This window comes from Diuraphis noxia, unplaced genomic scaffold (genome assembly GCF_037042655.1).
Source record: "Diuraphis noxia isolate RWA-SAM2 unplaced genomic scaffold, SU_Dnox_SAM2 contig0003, whole genome shotgun sequence".
Taxonomy (NCBI): Eukaryota; Metazoa; Arthropoda; class Insecta; order Hemiptera; family Aphididae; genus Diuraphis; species Diuraphis noxia.
This window is the reverse complement of record NW_028301713.1, coordinates 72,491,312-72,511,777: the sequence shown is the minus strand read 5'-3', so window position 1 is coordinate 72,511,777 and position 20,466 is coordinate 72,491,312. Positions and strand designations below refer to the sequence as shown.

The 20,466-nt window shown below is 27.0% G+C and overlaps 2 protein-coding genes and 1 long non-coding RNA gene across 4 annotated transcripts; 1 reads left to right on the top strand and 2 right to left on the bottom strand.

Moving 5' to 3' along the window:
• Positions 1-639: 639 nt before the first annotated feature.
• Positions 640-11,136, bottom strand: Hsc70-5 (Heat shock protein 70 cognate 5). The gene is made up of 2 exons (XM_015518870.2): positions 10,934-11,136; positions 640-2,834 (listed from the first exon to the last, which is right to left on the bottom strand). Exon 2 carries the CDS (start codon positions 2,804-2,806, stop codon positions 767-769), a length of 2,040 nt encoding a protein of 679 aa, XP_015374356.2. The 5' UTR covers positions 2,807-2,834; positions 10,934-11,136; the 3' UTR covers positions 640-766.
• A 656-nt stretch (positions 11,137-11,792) lies between these two features.
• Positions 11,793-17,111, top strand: RanBP3 (ran-binding protein 3). 2 transcript variants are annotated; one of them, XM_015518874.2, is made up of 7 exons: positions 11,793-11,975; positions 12,133-12,211; positions 13,521-13,604; positions 14,874-15,038; positions 15,930-16,252; positions 16,317-16,619; positions 16,689-17,111. In XM_015518874.2, the coding sequence occupies exons 2-7, from the start codon at positions 12,187-12,189 to the stop codon at positions 16,911-16,913; spliced, it is 1,125 nt and encodes a 374-aa protein (XP_015374360.1). In that variant the 5' UTR covers positions 11,793-11,975; positions 12,133-12,186; the 3' UTR covers positions 16,914-17,111. The 2 variants fall into 2 exon arrangements, with proteins under 2 accessions (XP_015374360.1, XP_015374359.1); XM_015518873.2 differs by lacking the exon at positions 11,793-11,975 and having other exon boundaries at positions 11,993-12,211.
• Positions 17,096-20,360, bottom strand: LOC107169204 (uncharacterized). Its single transcript, XR_001506242.2, has 4 exons — positions 20,065-20,360; positions 19,832-19,990; positions 19,059-19,308; positions 17,096-17,525 (listed from the first exon to the last, which is right to left on the bottom strand). It is a non-coding gene; the product is annotated as an uncharacterized LOC107169204 (long non-coding RNA).
• Between the last annotated feature and the right edge of the window lie 106 nt (positions 20,361-20,466).

Below are 20,466 nucleotides of genomic sequence, written 5' to 3'. Positions count from 1 at the left end.
ATAATAATATAATTATGTACTTACCTTAGCATTGCATTTTGATTAGTAGTTTATACACATGTTTCAGATTTCATAAGTGCAGTATAAAGCTAAGGCGTTTATTTTATCCATAGAGAATACTGGGTTGAAAAAAATAAGTTTATATTTTTCTAGTTCTATATAGATTCACTACTGGTGAATGATGATGTGTGTCATTGTTTTTAAAATACCTACTGATGATAAATTAAAAAATGTTTATTAGTCAAATAAAATAAACCAGAGTTTAAGAATAATAAGAATACACTTTATTAGAACTAACAGGTTCTGTAAAATGTATGTAACTATTGTCATCCCTAATAGTTGATACATTTTCATTTAACACTAATTGAAACTGCACCTAATTTTGTCAATTTTCCAAAATAGTGTAACAGTTGATAAAACGTAATTAGACGACTTATTCAATATCCATATACTTACATTCAACTATTTTATGTTATTAGATTTGTAATATACGAATAAGTGAGACCTAACTACCTACCAATAAATATTTATTAACATTTTGGATAAAATTAAGTCAAGGAAAGTTTAAATTAAGTTCTAAAAATAAAATGATCATTAGGAGTGCCAATGTCACTTAAATATTCTATATAATAAATTCAATTTTTAAATATAAAATGTGTATTATTATAATATAAATATATACAATATTATTTACATACTATGAATAAAAAACAAATAGCAATTTTTACTACTACAATTTGGAGATAACTACCTTTTTAGAAATTTTTTATTGTTCCTTTTTAGTTTCTTGCTCAGTTGTCTGACCATCTCCACTTTGATTTTGATTGCCACTACTTTCTTGTTCACGTTTAGCAGCCATCTTCTTATAGGCAACTTCAAACATTTTCAATGAGGCTTGTTGTAATTTTTGTGTACTAGCTTTTAATTCTTCAGGATCTTGTTCACTTGCCTGTGCTTGTGCAATTTTTTCTCTAACTTCTTTTATTAGTTCACGAATATTGGTAGCATCTTCTTCAGGTATATGTACTTGGTATTCTGTTAATTTGCTTTCGGTATCATTAACAATAGAATCAGCTTGATTGAGGGCTTCAACACGATCTTTTTTAACTTGGTCTTGTTGGGCATATTGTTCAGCGTTCTTTACCATATTTTCTATTTCGTCCTTACTTAGACCACCAGATGATTGGATCGATATTTGTTGTTCACGACCAGTACCTTTGTCGCGGGCAGAAACATGAACTATACCGTTAGCATCAATATCAAATGTGACCTCTATTTGTGGAACACCTCTCGGTGCAGGTGGGATTCCAACCAATGAAAACTGACCAAGGAGCTTATTATCAGCAGCGATTGCTCTTTCTCCTTGGAATACTTTAATTTCTACCTGAGTCTGAGAGTCAGCAGCTGTAGAGAAAACTTGGCTTTTCTTGGTTGGAATGGTTGTATTACGTGAAATGAGGCTAGTGAAAACTCCTCCCATCGTTTCAATACCAAGAGATAATGGAGTGACATCGAGCAAAAGAACATCAGTTACACTTCCAGACAACACTCCACCTTGAATTGCAGCTCCAACAGCAACAGCTTCATCTGGATTTACTGCTTTACTAGGCTGTTTTCCAAATATTTCTTGTACCAATGACTGTACCTTTGGCATTCGAGTCATTCCACCAACCAACAATACGTCAGAAATATCAGAAAGTTTTATTTCAGCATCCTTAACAGCTTTTTGACATGGCCCTGTTGTTCTTTTAATCAAATCACCAACTAATCCTTCAAATTTGGCTCTTGTTAATTTTAAGTTTAAATGCTTTGGGCCAGAGCTATCAACTGTTATGTATGGTAAATTTATGTCAGTTTGAAGAGAAGAAGATAATTCAACTTTTGCCTTTTCAGCTGCCTCTTTTACACGTTGCATAGCCATAACATCTTTATTTAAATCCACACCTTGCTCTTTTTTGAATTCAGTTACTAAATAATTAACTAATAAATTATCAAAATCTTCACCACCAAGCAATGTGTCTCCATTAGTCGATTTGACCTCAAACACACCTTTTTGGATTTCCAAAATAGAAACATCAAAAGTTCCACCACCTAAATCATAAACAGCAATAAGTTTATCACTATCTTTCTCCATGCCATAGGCTAACGCAGCAGCAGTAGGTTCATTAATAACACGCAAGACATTAAGTCCTGCAATTTGTCCAGCGTCCTTTGTAGCTTGTCTCTGAGAATCATTGAAATATGCTGGAACAGTGATTACGGCATTTTTAACATTTGTTCCTAAGAAAGAGTCTGCTGTTTCTTTCATTTTAATTAAGACAAATGCTCCAATTTGACTAGGAGAATACATCTTGCCATCTGAACCTTGCACCCAAGCATCTCCATTAGTAGCTTTCACAATTTTAAAAGTCAAGTTTTTTAAGTCCTTTTGTATTTCAGGGTCGTCATAACGCCGACCAATTAGTCTTTTAGTAGCATAAAATGTATTTTGGGTGTTAGTTACAGCTTGTCTTTTAGCAGGAGTACCAGCTAACCTTTCTCCGTCTTTAGTGAAAGCCACAACTGAAGGTGTAGTTCTCGATCCTTCAGAGTTTTCAATTACTCTGGGTTGTTTTCCTTCCATAACAGCCACACAAGAGTTGGTTGTGCCAAGATCAATTCCAATAACATGACCTTGAACACCCTTAGATGATGATTGTCGAGTTTGAAATGGGCTAAGACATAAAGCTTTAGATATTATATCTTGTTTAACAAGGAGAGACTGCTCTGCAGCTCGACGTGCAACATATTTAGCGGCGCTCAACATTGTGATGTGATTTAAGTTCTACAGTTATCTGTAAAATAATAAGTTAAACAATAACATTAATTGAAAAATTCATGTATATGCTTCATAAAATAAATACAAAGACACAATTATAAAAATATTCAATAGAAAAAATGTTTTGGGAAAGAAAAATTAGTAAATTTAGGTGTGGGTTATTAAATAACTTGTAACACCTGAATAATTTTGTTCATTAAAAATGGTTATATAGAACATAATTTATATACATAATATTTTAAAGATAATCTCATCATGAATGAAAAATTAAATGGTAATATTTAAACAATTTTATATTCATATTGTTTATAACATATTATATTATTTTAAGTGTAATCAAATGACATCAGAAAAAATAGCAGCCAGTTGATATTTCATCACAAATGAAAATTTCAAACGGTAATTCCAATAGTATCATCATTGCCATTAAAATTATATCCATACAAAATAATTATTATTATAAGGGTTACATCAAGCTACACAGATAATTTTTAATAATGCTAAAATTGACATCAGATATAAATATAGCAGCCAGTTGATATTTCATCACAAATGAAAATTTCAAACGGTAATTCCAACAGTATCATCATTGTGAAAATATAATAAATCAGTTGCATGTAATATGATCATTTTCCATTGAAAATCAGATATAAATATAGCAGCCAGTTGATATTTCATCACAAATGAAAATTTCAAACGGTAATTCCAACAGTATCATCATTTTTGTTAAAACAGCGTTAATATAAAATTATAGTTTTTATGGACATTAAATCTAACTACAAAGATAATTTTTAACAATACTAAAACTGACATCAGATATAAATATAGCAGCCAGTTGATAATTCATCACAAATGAAAATTTCAAACGGTAATTCCAACAATATCATCATTGTGAAAATATAATAAATCAGTTGCATGTAATATGATCATTTTCCATTGAAAATCAGATATAAATATAGCAGCCAGTTGATATTTCATCACAAATGAAAATTTCAAACGGTAATTCCAACAATATCATCATTGTGAAAATATAATAAATCAGTTGCATGTAATATGATCATTTTCTATTAAAAATCAGATATAAATATAGCAGCCAGTTGATATTTCATCACAAATGAAAATTTCAAACGGTAATTCCAACAGTATCATCATTTTTGTTAAAACAGCGTTAATATAAAATTATAGTTTTTATGGACATTAAATCTAACTACAAAGATAATTTTTAACAATACTAAAACTGACATCAGATATAAATATAGCAGCCAGTTGATAATTCATCACAAATGAAAATTTCAAACGGTAATTCCAACAATATCATCATTGTGAAAATATAATAAATCAGTTGCATGTAATATGATCATTTTCCATTGAAAATCAGATATAAATATAGCAGCCAGTTGATATTTCATCACAAATGAAAATTTCAAACGGTAATTCCAACAATATCATCATTGTGAAAATATAATAAATCAGTTGCATGTAATATGATCATTTTCTATTAAAAATCAGATATAAATATAGCAGCCAGTTGATATTTCATCACAAATGAAAATTTCAAACGGTAATTCCAACAGTATCATCATTTTTGTTAAAACAGCGTTAATATAAAATTATAGTTTTTATGGACATTAAATCTAACTACAAAGATAATTTTTAACAATACTAAAACTGACATCAGATATAAATATAGCAGCCAGTTGATATTTCATCACAAATGAAAATTTCAAACGGTAATTCCAACAGTATCATCATTTCTGTTAAAACAGCGTTAATATAAAATTATAGTTATTATGGGCATTAAATCTAACTACAAAGATAATTTTTAACAATACTAAAACTGACATCAGATATAAATATAGCAGCCAGTTGATATTTCATCACAAATGAAAACTTCCAACAGTATCATCATTGTAGTTAAAATTGTCATATTAAATAATTTTTTCTATAGGCACAATATACAATATAAAGCTATACAGGGTATTTTTTAACAATACTGAAATTGACATAAACTGTAATTACAGCAGCCAATTGAAATGTCTAACAGCAATTCCAGCAGTTTCATTATTTTAATTAATTATGTTTTAAAATATATTTAATAGAATTGTTATGTAATAGAAATCAGGTATAAATAGCAGCCAGTTGATATTTCATCATAAATGAAAATTTCAAACGGTAATTCCAACAATATCATCATTTTAAAAATGTACTGGTGTTTCATGATGTGTTTTTGCAATAATTTCCAAATAAAAATCTGATACTATACCAGTCGCCTAAAATTTTAAGTTAAATATTTTTAAGGTAATTCCAGCTGTTATTATCAATAAGTCATGTAATTATATTTTTAATTGTATAGCAATGATATCAACTATTCGTACATATAAAATACACAATGCTTATTTTTCAGTCAACTTATATTAAAGGTTAATATATTTTAATTTCAGATATAAAATGTTTATCGTAGGTATTAAATTTTGGAACTTGGACTGTGTTTAATTGATTTACAACATATTCTATTATATACCTGAATAAAAAACATATAATTTAATAATAATTCAGTAGTAAGGCTTGATACAATGGTGAATAAAGAAGTAGGGAAAAATCACTTTTATAATAGATTTACTCCTAAAAACAATAAAATTACAAAATAAGTATATTACTTCAGACCACGTGACTTGATTAAGATGTGTTGGTTTTCAGTTATCAGTTAGGAGTAAGTACTAACAGTAGTTATCTAATTAAAGTTTGAATATTTTCAATAATTTGAACTCAAATTGTTGATAGGTACCTAAGTTTTCAATGTGTTAATACATTGTATACCAGAACAAAACTAATGTTGAGTTACATTGTACTATCAGTTAACATTTTTTGAATTAATAGTGAGCTTATGGTCCTTTAAACACTATTAAGTGGTCCACAATTGGTCATTAGACAAATAAATTTTTTATGCATCTCGGTATAAGTATTCTTCATATTGAAGTAATTATCATCATTATTAGGACAGAGGACTTGAAGCATTTGCAGATTTGTTTTATAGTTACAAAAATAGCAGAATACGATACAAACACATTTCCTGTTTTCACAAAGCTAGTTTTGAAATTTTATTGTGCATATAAATGCATAATTTGCGGTTTTTTGGTTTTTTAAGTCATATTTAACTTAAATCGAGTTTTTACACTGTAACATTTAACTTCAAACAATACAATCAAAAATTTTGGAGAAAAATTTATTTATTTTTTATTTTTGTCGTATAATATGGTTTTTGACTGTCCACAGGGACACATTTTTCATAGAAGCAATATTGATTTAACATCATACACACTATACCTATGACGTCACCACCACAGCTTTGTGCGCACCACGCGGGCTTTTATTCGGTTAGGATTTATTTATAAACCGTTTCTAGACATGACAATAATCCCGACAACAATCAATATTTTAGTATTTAGTCTCAGTCAGTTCTGCGGAATGTACATTTGTGTTTAAAAAAATGTTAAGAGCATATTATGCGGTTTTAAAGTGCACAAGTTATTTCAAATAAAATTAGTTAACAAGTACTTTGAATTTTATCATAATTATATTTAATAGTTAAGACATATTAATAACTACTATTTATTTTTAAATCTTAACAAACCTAAACTAAATTTAATAAACATAGATCTTTACATAAAATAAAAATAAATATATTAAAAATGTAAGTATAGCAAAATAATTCTAGACTAAATAAATAGGTTTAAAACACAAGTCCTCTTGAGTAATTAGTATTAAGCTGAGTAAATTAGATTTCTAAATCTTTCCCAAACAATACATATTTTTATTTAGTGTTAAGTTTAACAGATTGATAAAAAACAAATGTCACTCAACATGATTAAACCACATAATAAGGAAGAAAAATATTTTAGAACAAAATATACGAAAAAAAATTATAAAATATATAATATATATTCAATATTCTAGTGAAACTAAAAAAATAATTAAATTAAAAAAAAAAACTGAATTGTGTATATATATAAAAAAAAAATGATATATTTTAGATTAAAGAATGCCATTTCAAATGTACCGAGTATAGTATGTAATAATTGATGAACTATTAAACATTATATTTTTTTTTTAACATAAAACTTAATACACATTGGGATGGTTCAGGAATAACATTTTTATTTTCAACAGCCAATTTTAGAACTTCTAAACATCTACCAACATCTTTTCGTAGTTGGAAATTTTTATCTTCACTTTTAATTAATCCATGTTTTTCTAACAATAAATTTGTTAAGTCCACAAATTTTAATTCTCTGGTAGCATTAGTATAAGCTGTTTTATACAACTCAAAAGATTTATCCAATGTTAATTTATCACTTTCATTTTGATAATGACCAGCAATATCCATTAGTTGATCAACCACCTCTTCTAAACTAACATTATCCGTAGAATTTTTTACCAACTTAGTCTCGCCAACAGTCATTTCTTTCATTATATCAGCAGTTTTATCTGCATAAGAAGTAGAAATATCTTCATCTTCAGTATCTGTTGAACTTTCTTCAGCTTCTTCGTTTTCATTTTCTTCATCAGAAGAACATTCACCTTCATCACCACTGAATGATCCTAATGTTTTATCTTTGTTGGATTCTTTCAATGTATTTGAGATAATATCAATAGTTTCTATTCCAAATCTATTACCATTAATATTATACACTTTTAAGTTTACCTTGTCACATAGTGCTTTTGTTAGAATCATTCCACTTTCACCATTGATTTCATTATAACTTACATCCAAATTTTCAAGGGATTCATGAACATTTAAAGCTTCTGCTATGGCTAAAGCACCTTTAGATTTTATCAAACAATCAGCAATATTCAAATGTTTCAGATTTTTTAATTTTGGCAGAACATTGGCTAATGCCTCTGCCCCTAGTACAGTTAGTAAATTATCTTGAACATCCAAAACTTTTAAATTTGGATTTTGTAGTAAGCTTTCAGATAATGCTAATATTCCTTTGCAATAAATTCCATTTTGAGGAATTGTTATTTCTTCCATGGTTTTAACAAGACTAAAGAATTGAGACAAAGCTATGATACCTTCATTTTCTAACCGGTTTCTACCAGCTACTAGTACTTTAAGTTTAAATGGAGTACCAGCTGCAACACTAGCATGATGATTATCAATCAATGCTTTTGCAAGCATTTTTGCTCCACTAATCCCTAATCCATTATTCATTAAACGTAATGTTTGTAATTCATAACACACAGGTGAATTCAATAGCTTAACTAATCCTTTCATACCAATAGGTCCAAAAGCATTATTGCTTAAATCAAGTTCAGATAAACGTACATTTGCTGATAATAAACCAGCTGATAAATGTTCCAGAACTATTGGAATTTCAGATTTTAGTCGTCCAGTAAACATATCTTGCCATAATGCATGTTTAAGATGAGACCCGTGTTTAGCAATAGCAAGACCAATTTCTTTAGCAGCATCAATTCCTAAAGTGTTTCCTTGGAGATTGAGAAAAACCAGACTCTGACATTTTTCAATTGCTGAAACTATAGTTTTGGCATCTTCAGCAGAATTGAGTGAAAGAGATTGATCAGCAAAACTTAAGCCCATGTCTTCCATCTTTTAATTAGATTTGAGTTGAACAAAATGAAAAGATTTGTTGTCAACTAATGGATTTTGATTGTAGTTTTTATAAATCTGAAACGTACCAATGTCCTAAGTTGGTCGTTTGTACATTTAAACAATAATGCAAAAAGCTAATAACTAGGGCTAGGATTTGTATGTAAATACCGAGGTAAATACATATTTTTAGTAAAACATGATAAATTCATTTCACGTAATTTGCAATAAAATAAGACATATTTTATTTTACAGATTTGTAAATGTATAATAATGTATATAGGAAATAAGTAGGTAAAAATAAATATTAATAACTTGATTTTAGTTTATCTTATCTGATTCTGTCCGATAACCATATCTTAATGATCTTAGATTATATTTTATGTTTAACAATGTGACAAAATATATTTCCGAATTTACAAAAGTACCTATCAGACTACTAGTTCTTGTAGTCACGTGTTTATGAAAACATCTTCACCTAACATACATTTAATTTTGAAAATTTAAAACAATAGGTACATAGTTAGTTATTGTTTCAGTTTAAATTGATTAAACATCAATTGTATTTCAATTTAACAACATATTTATTTATTTTTTACCACAAATTATTATATTTTTTAAATTAAATTAATTAGAAATAAAAAAACAATAAATTGTATTATTCAAAAATTATTAATAATCTTATTTTAATTTGAGAATTTTAACATATTTTTAAAAATTTTCTTAGTAGGTACATATTATTTTTAATTTTACACTACATATTTTGGCAATTTTAATTACATATATATGTACATATTTTGGTTTTTTATTACATATAAATCCCAGCCCTACAAATAACCTAAAATTTTATTGAATGTGCTAATAAGATTTAAGCTGATTGTGAGTAAACAAAATAATCGATTACTTATAAATCACTAGGTACTTGAAAATAGAAATTGCAGGTACAAGCAGATAGAAATATAAAAAAGGCCAAAACCTTAATAAAGAAATACTAGATGCAATAGCTTACCCGAATCAGTAATTAAGTTATCGAGTATATACCTACTAAATTATACAAATATTAATAAAATGAGTATAACAAATATAACTTAATTGTGAGAAAAAGATTTTAAAAATATTTCATAATAATCTTATAATATTAAATAATAGATCAGCCAACAAATAGTTACACTAATATATACCTAGATTTTAGTTCTATTAAAATATTTTACACTTTTATAACATTTGAAATGTACCTAGAGTTATTACATATTTAATTTCTATCCTAAATAGTAATTTTTTTGGTATAATACCTAAGTTGGTATTGCATTTATAATTTTTAAGTTAATTCAATATTATTGTAACAATAAAATAAAATTGTCGTTTTTTTTTTGTGCAGGTAGATATCTAATTAATTCACATACGAAAAATCAAAAAAAAATCAGTTGGTATATTATCATCATTCAAATTTGATAACACAAATACAAAATATAGGTACAGAGGTAGTATGTTCTAGTACAATGTTATTAATATAGGTCTATTACCACACACTATTTTATTTATTTATTAGTTATGTGAATTTAATTTTTCCTAGATTTTAATAATGTGAGGATGAATTTCAAATATTTTAGTTTCATGAGAATATGACTGCAAGTACCTACTCAATGGGTTTTAATTATTTACTTTTTTTAAATTATAGAAATAGGTAAAAAGTCTATGAATGATTCATAAAACCTTGGTAGTAAATAATTTGTAAGTACCTAATAAAAAAAACTGACAATGCAGTTAAATGAGGACATGATATATTATATGAAACACACGAGTATTTATTAACGTTAAGTACCAAGCTAAAATGTGAAAAAAGTAATGAACAAAAAACAAAAATTATTTTGTGAAATTGAATAACTATTACTACAATTATTGTTTATTGCATAAGAGAAATAAGTAAAATATGTAAGTAATAATTAATATTTATTAATATGTTTCCATTAAGTTGTATAATTGAATTCAAGTGGAGTTGACAACAATCAGGTATAAATTAAAAACGGCGAAATTCACAAATTGTCTAAGTGAACATAAAAATTCTAACCTCAATTCATCAAAAAATTAAGATCGTATCATTCGTCACAACATACCCAATAGAAATATGAATTTGGTAAGGACTATTATAACACTAACGTTTAAGGAAGGTTGCACAATGTTCTTTACCTATTAAAATTAGTATGGTATCTGATAAAGAATAAGAACGTGGTGCGGCTTCTCGTGCACCGGCATGGAGGCCGGTACGAGAGCGTACGTAACTTAATGGAGCGCATTCCGAGTCAGTCTGCATGAAACACTATGATAATAAATGAAATTGATTTCCATTAGATTCAGTACAAACTTTGGTAACGATGAAATAACACTACCCAACATTTTCATTCTACCAATGGCTTATCTGGCTAACACGAGAACGTTCAATCAAAAATCTAAGAGTGTTTTTTTTCGTATAAATATGTTATTTTCATCGATTGAGTAAAGCTCACCTTAAGTAGACACCTTGAGAACCGTCGAGAAACTGGAATTCTGAAAATTTTTTGTGATGACGCCTCAGGAATTTTCTAGATGTGCTAACAGATACAGAATGCAAGCGGTAGCTCAACGCGGTTTCACGGAAATGAGTAAATGACAATCACTGTAGCCAGCGCTCGTGTCGACCACAGGCAAAGGGGCGACGTTATGCGTTATGTTCGCAAGTGGTGCAATAGGGTAATTATGATGATGAGGAAGTGGTAGGGTCAGGGGACCGGCTGTTGAGTGTGACCAACCTGCAGCTGTCCGAAAAACGTTTGGTAAGCACTGACTGACTGTCTAGACCACGAAAATTTTAGAAACATTATTTGCCCAGCCTGTCATCATCACGATAACCGAATAACGATATTATAATTATTATTAATATTGTACATATTTTAGAATTTGTACTCATAGACCTATTAAATTAACAAAAGTTGGTTTATTACACTACTTTATTAGTGTTTATGATTTTTATTAATTATGAATATTTATATTCTGTGCTATGATTATTTGACGTTGGATTGTATTTACAAACAATATTATTACTCAAAATTAATGTATAATATTCTGTTATAACAAATATGGTGGCACTGTTCTTGTCGGCGATCATCAATTCCGGGTTTTTTTTTTAGCGTCTCTGATCTATGTATAATTCCATATTCCATAATCTATTAAGTAATAATCTATAAGCGATTAACGTCCGCTGTACGCGTCCAAGCGTCTTCCTAAATCTTTTACATTATTTTGCTTTACCAAAATGTTATTGATACTCAGTTTTTCTAGCATAGTTGGTAAAATATGAATTGTATTTTTCGTTAGAAAAATATCGCGGTTTTAATCGAAACTTAATTTTTTGATGTTTATTATTTAATTTGTAAATATTACATTAAATTAATCAGCTGTTCTTTAACGTTTTTGTCGAGGACCATCGGTCACACTTGTGCTTTGATAAAACTTTCATTATACAAATATACAATTTGTAATTTGTATACACAATATTTTGTTGGCTAATAGGTACTCTTGTTCTTTTAGTGATTGTCTGTTTATTAATTAGAAATTAGAACTGTAGTATCCTCATTTTGAATTTGATTCAATTAGTTAAATTACTATAAAAAATCTAGAATCATGTACCTATTTTATAGTTTATTTTTTTTATCTTTTTAAATTGTAGGTTAAAAACTTGGAGATTCCCGATATATTTTATAATTGGTTAGCTCACAAAAACATGACTGAACAAGTAGAAGTTAAAGGTAAGTGACTGCACCAAACAATTTAAATATTTAACAAATTGATCTCTATTATGTATTATAGAATTAGTGACATAGTCATACATTGTACTTCTGTTTTATTGAAAAAGTATGCCTAAAATTATTGATTATTTAAATTTGATGTTTGGCTTCTAACCTAATAGGTATATTCGTTCTGTCTAGTAGAAACAATAAAAAGTTTTCTATACATTTATATCGTGAAAAATAAAATTAATATAACATGTCCAGGTCATTATGATTTATTTTTATCTTATAAGTATTTTTATCAAAATATTTTCTCTTTACTCAATTATATTAATGTATTATTTCTAAAAGCCCTATTTTTATGGTCTATCTATGACCATATCTAGTAAGTTTTAATTAATTTGTTGTAAAATGGTATAACTTTTTAATAGCATAATTCTTAATTTTAGATAGTGAAACAGTTTTTTAATTATTTTAAATAATTAATAGGTATATAAGCTTATAATAATTTTTATTTATTCACTTAACTTATGTATTCCTGAAATAATATTTTAATACATATTTGTTTTAAGACATAACCTTTTAACTTTAGATTCTAGAGAAACTAAATTTATTACCTCTGTGATGTTAATCAAACTAGTTATTTAAAATCTAAAAAAAGAACTTTATTTTGAAAATTATTAATTAGGTATTAGTACAATATAAAAGAAGCAATTTCATCCAAATAAAATATGGATTTAAAAAAGTTTATTATTTTACCTAATTAACATTTTTGTTCAAATAACAATATATGTGACTATTTTGTTATGTGCACTAGTGATTAAAATGATTGTATTTAATGTACGTCTTATCAATATTAGAGGTACCTACTTAATGTTAAATGGGTACTTAATATTGTAATTGTTAAGATAAATTATAAATTACGTAAAAGTAGTAGTTCTACCTACACAATTGTTTTTAAATGGTAATTAAAATATATTTTATGTAGGTATATCAATTATTTGAATTAATAATAACATAGGTATTCAATTTATTTATTAATATTTAATATGTTTGTATAATAATAATAATAATATTAAAGTTAAAACACAATAATTAAAGACGTAAGTGTCATCGGTGGGTGGCTTCTTCATTTAAAATGTCATTACATTGTCATTGTCATTAGCTCATACTCTTATTGTGCCCATTGTGTATTTATTAATAAAGTAAAAAAAAAAAATATGTTTGTTTAGATTTTGTATTTGTTTATATGCTGTAACTATATTTGAGGCTTAGGGCTATGTAAAAAATATATAACTAATAATTATTTAAATTGTAAATATTTCAGAAAACCTATTAACAAATGATCATGATACACCAGAAAGAGTGGTTAAGCCTTCTTCATCAATACCAAGATATCAACAAAAATCAGGTAAAAATATAAACTATTGAACAAAATATTGAATAAGTTCTTTCTTTTGTTTATTATAGTGCCTATTAGGTATGATTGTTGAACTCATTTAAATATTAAGTAAATAGATAACTTACATCATTGATGAAATTATTTATTTATTGAAAAATGACAATGAATTTTGTTTAATATAACCAAAATTATAATAAATTATAAAATATATAGGTACACACTTATTAATCATCTTTGTCAATCCTGGTTTATAGTGATTATCCATGCACCCTTATTGGATGCCTTAGAAATCATTTCATCACTAATCACTATTTCTTATATTCTAATTGTAGCCTATAGGCTTCCTATATAATTTTTACTTTGTAAATACCCTTGACTACCCTATGATTATTTATAATAATATAATATTAATAAATATTATATTAATAATAAAAATAAATAATATAATAATAATAATACCCTATATTCAAGCAAAACACTATATTTATGTTTATGTCAATATCTTTATTTTATTGATTCTTTTCCATAGAGCTCTTTACTCAGATATTATTCCCAATACCTATTTATTTGTTATTCTCCATAATATCAGCTTAACATATCCTGAACTTTATTCTGTAACGCCAGTGGCTAGCTATATTTAAAAAACTAAATTTATTTTTGGTGTTCTTTCTTGCATTTCATTGTTATATAAAGTGTAAAACTCCCAAAATAAGTTTTTGGATTTTTTTTTCTAACATGTAGACTAATATTTCTTGAAGTAAAACTTCCTAATTTCTATTTTAATATGCTATTTAAGCTTGACACAATTGTTTATTTATTTCATTTTTACTTCGACCATCCATATCCCATACTTATGATATTTTCCAAATATACAAACATGCTCTATTATTAGGTTTCCTCGTAGATGTATTCTTCTCCCTAACATTATTTTTTATGCTATACTAAAAACTTAAATCATAAACTTTGTTTTTTTCATAATTTCCATACAAAAAATAACATAATTAAAAACAAAAAATTGGTTTTGCATAAGTTTAATGTATAATATATTATAACCTATTTTTCAAACAATATAACTAAGTCAGTACTTTTATGTAAGATTTTAAAAACAATTGACTTATAATTATTATTTAAATAATGATAACCTAACATATAATACTTAAGTATTTCAAATATATTTTATATTATTGTTTTAAATTTTTTGTTACTACTTAGTGAATTAAAATAAAAATGTTTACAATTTTAAATGTTTATATAATTATTATTTTTACTATTTTGTAGACAGCCAGACAAGCAGTCCAATGTTCTTACGCCCGTCATTATTGCCATCTTCATCATCATTTTCTTTTGAGATAGGTCAAAGAAAACCGGATACTCCAAGACCTACTTCTAAGTCTTTCTGTTTAAATCCATCTAGATTAAGTTTAAGCACATCCACATCCACTTGTAAGTTGGTCATTATTTTTAAATGATAGATTTGGTAAATTATTTATTTATTTTAGTATGACTCAAAAAGAAAAATAGGAACAACAAACCAATAAAATCTTAATCTAATTTAATATATAGTTTAATTATAAATTAGTTACTGCCTGTTTGGTAATTTCAATATCTGGTGATGCCTGCCAAAATTGTTAGATTTCCAAATGCAGGTCTTTTTTATCCAATCCACAGTGTTCATGGTTGGAAGAACCAGCAGTCACGTTTTTTGGTATCACAGAGTTTACATTTACATTAGGCTGTTGCATCTTCCTTTTCCTTACTAAAACCAATCAACTTTATCCAATTTTTTTGACAGATTCATTGCTGATTGCTGGTTGGGATGTTTGGTTATTCATATTCCGCTCAAATTTCTAAATTGTAGTTTAGTTTAATAATATACTTCTAAGTAAATGTTTAAATGGCGTCAAAATGACTCAATTAGTTTATATATATATCTATATGACCATGTCAAATAGATGCATAAAAAATATAATAAGTGGTATAAGAAATTTACTTTTTTAAAACAGGTTGGTACTAGGTCAATAATAAAAATAATTAATCTTTTCTTAAATTTATAATTGAGAACATTATCAATGTTCTAACCTTTTTTTGAATTATAATATAAATTTTAAAATTATTTTGTCAATAATATTAATCTAGAGTTGTAGATAACTGCTGAATTTCTTTTGCTTCCCAGTTCCTATTATACATTTTCTTTTAGATTTTACCAAAATAACATAATTATAAAGATTATAGACAAATTTTAACATTAGACAGCTAATAAATTTTGAGTATTGATAAACAAATTTTAGATAATGTTATATATTAATGAGTATTTCATTATTTCATAAAATATAGCAAAATCTTCAAGTTCTTCCAATCAAAAAGATACAGAAACAGAAGAAACACAGACTAAAAAAGAGGTGCCTATTCCATCACCGCCAGCTGTGTTTGGTGCTGTTATTACCAAAAGTCGCACACAAAAACCTGATGAAATTTCATTAGCTAGTGGTTTTATATTTGGTCAAAATCTTCATGAACGTGTAGAATTAAATAAAGAAGCTGATTCAACTTCCGAAGATGATAAAAAACCTAACGATACTCAAGAAGCTGAAGTTTCATCATCTTCAAATGTTATTTCCCCTTCATTTGGCAATCTTAAAAATGAAGAACCTGAAGAAGTATAATTATTATATAAATATTTTTAATTGTATACTATTTGAACTATTATATTTTTATTTTTAGAATGGCAGACTAGATGAAACTGTAGAAGAATCTAAAAGAAGGTTAGTGGAAGCTGCTAAAGAATACGAAGAATCACGTGCAACTAAACGAAAATATGATGAAGTTGATTGTATGACTGGAGAAGAAAATGATGTCAACGTATTCCAGCTAAATATATGTAAATTATATGTGTATGATAATGCTAAATCTAACTGGGTGGAAAAAGGACGTGGACAATTACGTGTAAATGATATGGACGGAGGGCAGTCATCAAGAGTAGTTATGCGAAACAATGGAAACCTTAAAGTTATTTTGAATACTAAAGTAATATATATAATTAATTAAAATTGTTATGTATTATGATTATTTATTTTTTATTATTTATTTCATTAGATCTGGGCGGACATGAAAGTTGAAAAAGTTACTGAAAAAAGTGTTAGGCTCACTGCATTTGAAGAAGATTCAATTAAAGTATTTCTTATTCTTGGACCTGCAAAAAGTATTGATGAATTTATACATGTATTATTGACGCGTGTAGAAAGACATAAAGAAGCAGATAGAAAAAGAGATGCAACTACTAGTAAAGATGATGATTCATTAGAGGGTACACTTGTTTAATATGCTGATAATATTTTTTATCATAAATGTCAATATAAATTATATTTATGGTGAAAAATATTGTATTTCAGTTTTTTCCACAAAATATAATGTGTTGTATTTATAAAATTATATTTAAGAATAATTCATTTATAAGCAATCATCAATTTCTCGTATACCAGAAAAAAAATACACTAAAAACATTGTTAATGACTTAAATGATATTATTTATTTTTTGTTTTGTTTGCTCAAGTTTCAATTAGTTGAAACTTTAAATCAGTTGTTTAATGTGGTATAAAATGTATTTTACTAGTGTAAATCAAGTTCAACATAGATTTTGTACATATTTTTTGACTTTTGTTGATTAAAATACATTTTATATTTACTCTATCCATAATAAGAAAGCACCAGGCGACAGATGGTAACCGGTCGAAATTCGCGCATGCATGCAGGACCACAGGCCCTGTATGCTTTGCGGCAATTGTGTTGTTGTTGACTGCCGATAAATAGCCACCAATCACAGGGCCATTATACTCAGCTATAGCTGGAGTTCTGGACCATCGTCTTGCGTTTCATTCCGATACTATATAGAGATGCATTCTTATTTTGGATAGAGTATAAAGCTCTAGTCATCTAGATGTCAAAATAAAAAGTAATGTTTATATTTAACATTATATTTGGTTTATTATGTATTTATCAAACATACCAATTATATATTTAATAAGGTATGGCTATTATTGCTGAAGCTATTAATATTAATAAAATAAAAGATTATTCAGCTGACAAACTGTCCTAACTCGGTTAACATGGCTTAATTAAAATGAACATATTGGTATGATTGAAAAAATATTTGTAATAGTTATTTATATTCAATTAACTTGATTAATGACTAAAGAATGTTGTTAAAGTAAGTACATCATACTCTTATATAAATCAAATCGCATACATTGAGTATTTTATAATGTGTAAGAAATTGAAAAGTAAAATTTAGGAAGCCTTATAAAATATCAACAAATTAAAAACAATAATGTTATAACATTTATAATCTTAATTTTAATCAAAATTAATTGGTTATGATTTTTTTAAATTTTTAATAAGCTATTTTTAAAAAGATTAATTAATTAATAATGTTAATTTTTATAAAATAACTGTCGAAATTACTTCTTAGTTGTACAATAAAAGTATCAGATTATGTCTATAAAATGTAATATGGTACTAAATCTTATGAATAATTCATATTATTTTTGTAAATTGATGTTTGAAATGGTGATCATCATAATATAGGCTCACCACATTCTTACCATAAGAGTAACCTAACCTATCCAATTTTATGGTAGGAATAAGTTTAATGACATATGATAATTTTAATTAGCTTGTTACTTTATTAATCAACTCTTACTCTTTTAATATGATATAAAATGTACTTTACAAGTGCAGATTCAGATTTAAATATTGATTTTGTTCAAATTATATGACATTTGTTTATTAGTCAGGAACACACTTTTCCAAATTTTAAAGTTGTAACTAGTTGCTTTAATTTTTAATGAGTTCTGCCAAGTTTGAAAAGAGCTGCTTGATGATGTGTATCTCAAAAGTTGGCTAAAAAGCTAATTTGAGAGTATGTTACTTTCACATGAGCTGTTTCCGTCTTCCAAAAGAATAACATAACAAAATATACATTCTGAATAGTACATATTATAATTCTTTTAATTTTAAAGTGAGGTTATGGGCAGAACTCTTTAAAATTAAAACAAAAAAAAACCTATGAGAATATTGAGAATCACTATCGATAATATTATTAATAGAAAATTGATTATTAATATGTTAATTCACTCAAATAACAAACAACATGGTTAAATGGATACTCAGAACATACATTTTACAATTTTATTTGTTACATTTGTGTGATAGACAATATTTGAAGGTGTAGTATCCTTTTAAGTCATTTATGGGGCATAGAGAAATACTTTTTTATGTTGCAATCTAACAGTTAAATTGAAAAAATTTAATTTTTTTGATTCAGTTTTTAATTCACTTAATAAGGAGGAAAAAATCCTATGTTTTAAAAATATGGGATTTAGTCTGTATGTAGAATGACTAGATTTTTTAAAATTAATCATTATAATTATTAATTTAGTTAGATTTTAAATGAAATACATTATTTACCTTAACTGTTGAATAAAATGTACAGTCGTTGAACATTGTGACTGCATATCAAATGGAATTTTTCCATCAACCTGAATATTATTATTGATCTTCATGGACATATACTATAATGATGATTATTAATTATTATAAATTGATTTCACTAATGTATTATTGGGTTGAGTGCTTATCACAGAAATACTTGAAGTACAAGTTTTAACATCATTGGCACCTGGTTAATGGTTTAGTAGCTATCTGGATAAATTTTTACCTAAAACATTAGAACAAATATTTTATTGATCATTATATAATAAAATTTAGATAGATAACATATATATCTTGGCATATTGCTCTCGATACTATGAATATGATGTACAGAATAGATTCTTATTCAAGCAATCTCGTTCATTCATCATTAATAAAATACTTTACCTCAAAATGGGACGAACAAATAGGATAGTTATATTTAGTGAGTTTATTGGCGAGTAAATTATTTTTTTAAGAACAAAATTAATTAGCCACTTTCCTTATCATCGTGACCTTATATACTAGTATGACTAGTATAACAAAATAATCAAATTAATATCATATTTTTTATAAATGTTATAATTAAAAGTTAAAATTAATTTACTACTATTGTGTATGTTTAATTGTCTATCTAAACGCCGTTTATTTGTAAATTCTGTTTAAGGCCTAGGATATTATATATTTGAATTTACGAATATTTCAATTATTGTAAAAATGTTATTCATTTTTAAATAGTCTACTGTGGTATACCTGCTATGTGTACTTACCTATATTGTTCATCTGTTTGGTTTCATAACGATATTATACACAGTTGTATGGTGTAATATTTATCAGTGTTGAAATTGGAATTCAACTCGTTGGCCGTTACGAATACAGGACAAAAAAAGACGATCAGTCATAATCGCACTCATAACATTATTGTCGAACTGGTTTATAAATATATCATATATTGTTACAAATATTTTTAATTTGTACTATTTCATATTGTTATTGTACTTACGTAAAAAAACACTTATATGTACTTAATAATATACTTGCACGCATATTCTACGAACTTATGGCATCGACCCTATGTAACCGTTATGGACGATACATGGGAGTACTTACTGGTAGAATTACATTATTTCATTATACCTGTACAATTGTACACATATTATAATAAGTAATAACACTACACGTCAAGAATATTATGCTTTGCGCTTGATTACTTGAAACGATATTGTGAAGAAAAAAAAAGGGGCCACGCGTGGATGTATAGCGTGTAGTGTATACGCGGGTAACGCTGCAAGCTGTCGCCGGCATGCATCATGCCATCATGTCTTCCATCGGGTCACACCACAAGGTGGGGGTGCCAAAGGGACGGGGGAGGGGCAGGCGAAGTAGCCATCGGTGTCGCAGTCAA